Genomic DNA, 7,500 nt, shown 5'->3' with positions numbered 1-7,500 from the left:
TCCTTAGCACCTAATGCTACACTAACAAGGGTTAGAGTAAAAAGAAGTACAAGGGCAAAGCCTCTTTCACTTTCCATAGTTAAGCGCAATGTACCTGAAACAAATCAATCGGCATACCTTAAAATGACAAAAACAATAATTTTACGATATTGCAAGGAAACTGTGAGAAATTCATCTCCAAAACATGATGATTCTAATGCCTGGACTTTTTTTGATGAGGGTTCCACTGGCACCGATCCTAGAAAAATAACAATATTATTCTATTTCCAAAATAAAAAAAGGGATAATACACCCCAATCTGTATGGGATCCCAGAGGCATGCTTCCCCAGCTTCAAAACAAAAGTAATGATTTACAGCACTTTTAATAGTAGAATAATAATAATCATCATCATCATTTATTATTATCCAAATACATTATGGGCCTTTTTTGTTCCAGAATATGCGTACATTTTAGGCAATTCAGAAATTCCGACAAACAACTACATCTAAAGAAACTTCGAAAGAACTTACCCTGATGTTGTAAGCTTACCCACAGAGAAGAAGTTGCCGATCGCACAAATATCCAATAAAGAGTCGCCTCGTGATCGAAACTATTTCACTCTGAAGTCTCTTTATTGATTGGTAATAACCGCTATCACACAGTCGGCTCAATTTGTTTGCATTGCACTCTGGGATACTATTTCCACTCGCCAACCGGTTAGGTAAGATTTTCGGAGAAACCGGACAGCAAGATGTAGCATAGGAGAGCACGCTTTTCCTTTCCTTCAATATTTTGCGCAGTTACACCTCAAAGATCACATCAACCTTTACTTTACTATGGCACCTCCAAAATCGAGAAAGGTCGTCGTCATGGGCTTCCGTTCAGTGGGTAAAATATAGCTTCTGTTTTCGCGTTGGTGTTGTGATGTCAAAACGTAGGAGACTTATGCTCAAGTTTTTCGCTTTTAAACTTTCTTTCACTTTTAGGCAAATCGTCGATCACGATCCAGTTCGTAGAAGGGCAGTTTGTGGATTCTTACGATCCTACTATTGAGAACAGTGAGTAAAATTTCGTTGCCCTTTTCTGTGCGCTCTTGGTCCGCTAGAATTTTCTGGGACATGCTACTTTGTTTTACAATTAATTATTAGCTGGACCTGCCAAGAAATTTATTATTGAGCTCCATCAATAAATAAATACTTCCCTTTTAAATTTGATCAGCGTTTACCACCAATTTGAAGCACAATAATCAAGAGTATATCCTGGAACTTGTGGATACAGCTGGCCAGGTAAAAATAAATATGATTTCTATTAAAAACGTTGACACTAGCTTATTTTGAATATGGCTAAATTGTTGTCTCAGGGGAGGTAAGTATTTTTACTGTTGTCAGTTCTTATTTTTGTGTTTTGTTTGTGTTTTGTTTTTTTGCCGAGACCATTTAATGCGTTTTTGAGCAAGGAATTATATTTCCTTCAAGACTTGGGATCGGAGTTCGTGTAGATAGACTTCAGTCTCTGTTTTGGTCGGCTATATGTGTACAAATTTTAGTTTAACAAGTCACCAATGAGTGCTTCGTACTTCCAAATTACGTAATCTGGACTTGTAGGTCCAAATTCTGTTTTTGTCCTTGTCGATTTTTGACTCATGTTTCAAATGCAAGATTTTTGGAAACGGAGCTTCATGTAGTATTACAATTTTTAGTGCTTATAATTTCAGATCCGTGGTAAGTTTAAGAATGATAGAAGTCATTGAATTCGTATTTTCTTTTTCTGGCTAATCCAACATGCGCGTCTTGCCCTGTTTAAAGATTAGGGCCAGGCAAGGGCCAGTTTTGAAGTTTTGAGCAGATCATGGACAATGTACAGCTGTACCCTGTGTTTTCAAATTCATTGTTTAATTTTGCTAATGGTTTAGAAGTAAAAATCTTCTTCAGTAAATCAGAAACAATGAAAAACAGTTTGTGGAAAAAAATATCTCCTTAAACCCATTAAATCAATTTCATGTTTTACCTTCAGTAAATTCTGGTTTTACAGATTTTATACCATAATTTATTCTCTTAATTTAACCTGAAATTTGTAATTTGTAGTGCCTTGTAATACATGTATGGACTGAGCTTCTCCTGCCATCTTTGGGATAGACACCCCACACTTGTCCTAGATAGCAGGGAACGTGTATCATGCTTCGCATAGGCGAGACGTTAATATCTTGTAACCTCTATTCAGTCAGTCGCACTTTTAACTCGTCCAACCTAACCAGCTAGTTTTGTTACTATACATCTACAGACAGATCAATAAGGATTTTAAAAGCACTTGGTCAACTCACAAAGGAAATGGAGCAAGTGATTTTGAACAGTTAGCCTTTAAAATCCTCTATATATTTCAAACCTTTGTGGTTTAGTTGAATTTTTAAAGCAGTGGAAAGGTTGACTTTTTCAGTCCATTAAATTTGCCAGCTGCCAGCAATTAGTAAAATCCCTAGTTCAAAGTCTATGTAAATAATGGACTTTGAACACAGCGTTAAGGCCAAGGTGTTTGAAAGTTCCAAAATGTTTTAATAATTCTATTTGTAGTAATTCTATTTTTATGCATTTTAATTGGTTTATGTCACTTGATAAGGGAGTTTTGAATGCTGTTTAACTGTCAACATTTGAAAATTTGTGGGGAAGTGAATTATAAAATTATTGAACTGATACGTTGCTTAAACTAGTGCCTATGAAGTGAATTTTTTTAAAATGTATTTTGGAAGATTTTTGCGTCTTGATAACAAAATGACAAAAGAAATTTGAAAAAAGTTATTAATTTTAGTCCCATGGACTGGAAATGAGTTTTTGCTCAAAGTGGAGATCATGACATAGAAAATGCCTCAGTGAGTCTCAGACTGCCTTGTAGCCGCCATGAAAGCATCCACTACTTACCGGGGTTTTCCTTTAGAGCATTTTCTATGTTACAGCTTTTCAATATGATTGTTTTGGCTGAGCGCAAGATGGGACAATTGAAAGCGCCGAATTCAAAACTTTGGATTCTATGTTTATATCAATGTGAACGTTTTACTGCCATTAACCTACATATTTAAAATCAGAAAATGATAATTTATTAGCAAAAGGTACATGTAGTTTTTATCTCGTAGGCAATTTATTTAATTGATTTACTTAGAAGCATAAGATTACCTTTTAAGAAATACATGTGTTGAATCAACTGCGAACCCCCTAAATTCTACTACATGTACATGTAGGTCCAGTCTAAATAAAAGCATTTTGAAAATTCAAAGCCAAAAGAGGCAACGGTAATTTTCCAATTTTTTTCGTTCCTGCTGAATGTGAAACAAAATGAAAGTACAAGGTACTCATTGACAAGTCTGGATGAACATTTTATATATTCAACAAATGAAAGTGCTTTATTGATGAACGCAGTAATGTGTATAAAGTTATCCAAAAACTCTTTCTCAGGGAGCAATAATAATATTAAGAAAACTTTGCTAAGTGTGTAATGAACAAAAAAATTAATTTGCATGATCTACTCATACAGCTTGGAATTACATGTAATCGATACCTGTGGTGGATTGATTTATCAAATTAGACTTAACTAAAGGCTCATCCAACTTTGAGAACTTTCAAAATATATCTTATACTAATTTTCTTTGAACTGTAGTTTTATGTATGTACTAGCTGTGATTTCCTATTTATATCTTTCGAATATTATGCTGTATTTTACCCTGATGAATTCATGACAATGTATTAATATTTTAATATCAGGACTGGTATAAAAGCCCATATCATTTTTTCATCTGGGTTGATCAAAACTGTACACCATTTCACTGATGCAGTACTTATTTTCAACTTTGAAACGTCCATTTTCCTACAGGATGAGTACTCAATATTTCCTCAGTCTTATTCGGTTGGAATTCATGGCTATGTCCTTGTATATGCAGTTACATCAGCAAAAAGGTAAACACATTTTTATAAATATCCAGAACTGCGCCTAAATAAATGCATGCAAATTTCAATAAGCAACAGGGCTTGAAATTAACGAAAAAATCCAGTTTCAATTTTGCGACATGATACAAAAATGTAGTCTCAATTTTGCGAAATCGTCAAGCTGCATTTTGTTGCCAGCGGTTTAGCAAAACAAAATATAAGCCCACATACTTGTGTGAAAAGAAACCCCTGAAAATGGCCTATGATCAAAGGAATGGAGTTGTGCACATCGCAGTTGAATTACGCTACAATTATACTATCTTCAGATTGAAAGAAAAATCATGGCGATAAACAAAATAATTTGTCATATATTTATTTATATATTTTAACAAGAGTAGCAGCAAAATGGCAATCTTCTAACCCTAAATTGTTTTGAAAGAGAGAAGGGGGAAACCAACTTATTGCAAAATTTAATTTACGACTTCTCCAGATATTTTATTCACAGAGGGAAAAAAATTCAGTCGCAAATGTGACTTTATTATATGGTTTGTGTTTGTAGCCGATATAATGCACGCTCTGATTGGCTAATTGTGACTGAATTGTACGGCATTATTCTCCCGTAATGCCCACAGGCCGATTACGGGCTTGCAAAAACAAAGCAAAAGGTAATTTAAAAGCCATATAATAAACTACCGGTACTTACTAACCGAGCTAGCTCAAGCCGTACAGGGGAATATTGGCCCTCAGTCGTTTTTGTACGGACCGAGTGCAGCGATACTAGTATTGGTCGCAATTTCAAGCCCCCAGCATCTCACGCAGTGTCCCCTTGCTCTTCTGCCCAACTTCAACATCACTCATGAATATCCAACCTCGTTCCCAGGGTCTCTCTTCTCTGCCTCCATTACAATGGAGGCAGAGAAGAGAGACCCTGGGAACGAGGTTGATGAATGTCTTGGAATACAGACAATTAACATCACTAAGCATTCCCCAAATGCTTCTACCCGAGTAAAGATAAACATCTGCATTTACCGTGACCTAAAAGTAATGCTGACCTTTACCGTAACCTTATTGTTGGAAACAGCGGGGCTTCTGACAGGGTGCGGGAGAAAAATTAAGATTGTGCGGGATTTTGGAGGGAAATTGTGTGGGAACAAACTTGCGAGATTGCATCCCGCCTGTGCAGAACCGGAATCACATCCAGAGTTCGTATGTGGGCTGAGTTCTTAAGTACTCCGAAGGTTTTCTGTGGGCACTCCGGTTTTCTTCCCTTGGCAAAATCAACTCCCAGCTTATTCCATCTGGCTGTGGTGTTGTGCTACAAGGCCATGCATGGGTAGTTTTCAGTGGCCGGTTGCACCGCTCCTTTGGTCTGACCTCGTTGAGCTGCGCTTTTAGCAATTTTGTCTCTCACTGCAAGAAAGGTCAATTAGCAAGTCAGATGTTATTATTATTATTATTATTATTATTATTATTATTATTATAATTATTATTATGATCATCACACCATAATTTACTTGCCCTGTTTTCTTCAGCTTTGAGGTTGTAAAAGTCATTCATGAAAAGTTACTGGACATGTCAGGGCAAAATTAGTAAGTACATGTACCACGTACAAATTGATTTTATTGGACCCAGGCTCGATTCCCGGACTCGATGGGCCCCATATGAGATGAGTTTAAGTGTTGGTTTTGTTATCTGCTTTGAGAGGCTCAGGTTTTCCCCTCCCACCGACACCTAACATTTGATTTGTTTGAGATTTACTGAGCCTGCCCAATTAGTGGAGCCCTTGCAGTTGTGCTAAGCAAGATAAAATTGAGACTTTAATACTGTAGTATTAAAGGACATCCCTTGACTGCTACTTTTGTTTTGTTTTTGAGGAAATTGTTGTCTTTTCTGAGTTAATAGTGATATGAATAGTTTGAAAAGAATACAATAATTTTCTGGAATGGCAGTCTAAAATAACTTGGTTGCTTTTATCTTGTAGTGTTCCAATGGTTCTTGTGGGTAACAAGACAGACTTGCACCTGGAGAGGTAAGCCAAATGTTTTTGTTGGTTCCCTCAGATCATTCACTCACTCTGTTTAACAGCATTCAGCAGTTACTTTTAACCCAACTTCTCAGTTTGAAGTAACATAATATATATGAAGACATGATATTTAAACTGTGAAAAGAAGCATGTTAATAATACAGTTCTGAAACTTACATGTACATTGTACTTTTAAAAAGCAAGAACGAAAGGAACGTTTTAGGTTTAGTGAACTTTAAGCTAGTTGGTAGCCTGCTTGCAGGCGGTAGATGTTGTTGTCGCCACGAAACACGTATCAGGCACCATAATGGAAGAGCGTGGGATAGGTCTGGGGCGGGTGTCAAAACGACGGTTCCAATATGGGCACTGATACGTGTTTCGTGGAGACAACAACATCTACTGCCTGCAAGCAGGCTAGCTAGGTGGTTGTTCTTAATTATCCTTGCGCATCAATTGTAATTATTTTTTTATTATTGTATGTTTAGGGTGGTGACTTATAAAACGGGAAAGTCATTGGCAGAGTCGTGGAAGGCAGCTTTCTTTGAATCCTCTGCAAAAGAAAACAGTGTAAGTCACTCATTGATTCCCAGATTAGCTCTTCATTTTTCTCATTCATAATTTAAGCAATAGAAGACGTTATCCGTGTTTCCATAGCCTTATCTTAACACGAGGGGGAGTTGGGAAAATTCAAGACAGTTATGCAAGCCCGAGACGCAGTCGAGAGTTTGCATCACTGTCGAGAATTCTCCCAACACCCCCGAGTGTTTGATTAGGCTAAGGAAACACGGATAAAAGTCCTCTATTGCTTTTATAAAATATTTCTCAAAGATAATTCGACAAATGCAGGAAAAAGCTGTTTTTTTACTTCTAGATTGAAACAAATTTTCTTGATACACCCTCATATTTCCTACCAGCCAATAAAAACGCGCGTCTGACAACACCTAACGAATCAAAATTCGTGTGATGTCACAGCCGTGTTTCCATACTCTCATCTAAACACAGCTATTGACCAATGAGAGTGCACGTACTATCGTAATTATTTTATAAGAATGGATAGACCAAGGACTACTAGTCGTGAACCCTCTGCAAGGTCGCGGAACAAGGTTCCCGTTTCGCGAGAACATGGTAATTAATTTTATTCTTGAGCGGTACTGGAGAGATGATGGTCTAATCTTGCGTGTCTCTAACCCTTGACCGCTGGCCCCGGTTGTCCGAAGGGTGGATAAATAACTATCCACTGGATAACTCAATTGGTTTTGCTAGTGTTTATCCGCTGGATAGTGATTCATCCGGTGGATAGCGTTATCCACCTTTTGAACAGGCCTGGGAGTGAGACCTAATAGATTATAATCTAACTAACGCCAGACTATTTTACTTGTCAATGCCGTGAATGGGGGGGGGGGGGGGGGTATGAGGTGCGGTGGGGTTGGGAAGGGACGGTTCAGGAGTCAATGGACTAAATGTTTCATCCCTAGAGACCAAAGTCTTTTTCTCTCTCTCGATGAGAGGGGATGGAATTCTCGGTTTTGTGTCCTATCTCTGCCAGCACGTGGTCGACCTGGCTGGATTAGCTTGAAGGGCTTCT

At 37.6% G+C, this 7,500-nt stretch overlaps 2 protein-coding genes across 2 annotated transcripts in view; one reads left to right on the top strand and one right to left on the bottom strand.

The window, feature by feature from the left end:
- Positions 1-633, bottom strand: part of LOC138046748 (protein canopy homolog 2-like) — a 9,969-nt gene extending 9,336 nt beyond the window's left edge. The window contains exons 1-2 of the mRNA XM_068893339.1: positions 512-633; positions 1-94 (exon numbers count right to left, since the gene is read on the bottom strand). The exon at positions 1-94 is cut by the window's left edge and continues 20 nt beyond it. Coding sequence (XP_068749440.1) covers positions 1-77 — 77 coding nt within the window. The 5' untranslated portion in view covers positions 78-94; positions 512-633. The remainder of the gene's footprint in view (positions 95-511) is intronic.
- Positions 634-672: 39 nt separating this feature from the next.
- The window catches only part of LOC138046756 (GTP-binding protein Rheb-like), a 7,526-nt gene continuing 698 nt past the window's right edge, over positions 673-7,500 (top strand). The window contains exons 1-7 of the mRNA XM_068893347.1: positions 673-869; positions 968-1,039; positions 1,200-1,267; positions 3,840-3,922; positions 5,425-5,481; positions 5,874-5,921; positions 6,401-6,482. Coding sequence (XP_068749448.1) covers positions 818-869; positions 968-1,039; positions 1,200-1,267; positions 3,840-3,922; positions 5,425-5,481; positions 5,874-5,921; positions 6,401-6,482 — 462 coding nt within the window. The 5' untranslated portion in view covers positions 673-817. The remainder of the gene's footprint in view (positions 870-967; positions 1,040-1,199; positions 1,268-3,839; positions 3,923-5,424; positions 5,482-5,873; positions 5,922-6,400; positions 6,483-7,500) is intronic.

The sequence above is a fragment of the Montipora capricornis genome, chromosome 1 (assembly GCF_036669925.1).
Source record: "Montipora capricornis isolate CH-2021 chromosome 1, ASM3666992v2, whole genome shotgun sequence".
Classification (NCBI taxonomy): Eukaryota; Metazoa; Cnidaria; class Anthozoa; order Scleractinia; family Acroporidae; genus Montipora; species Montipora capricornis.
This window is presented reverse-complemented; position numbering and strand designations above follow the sequence as displayed.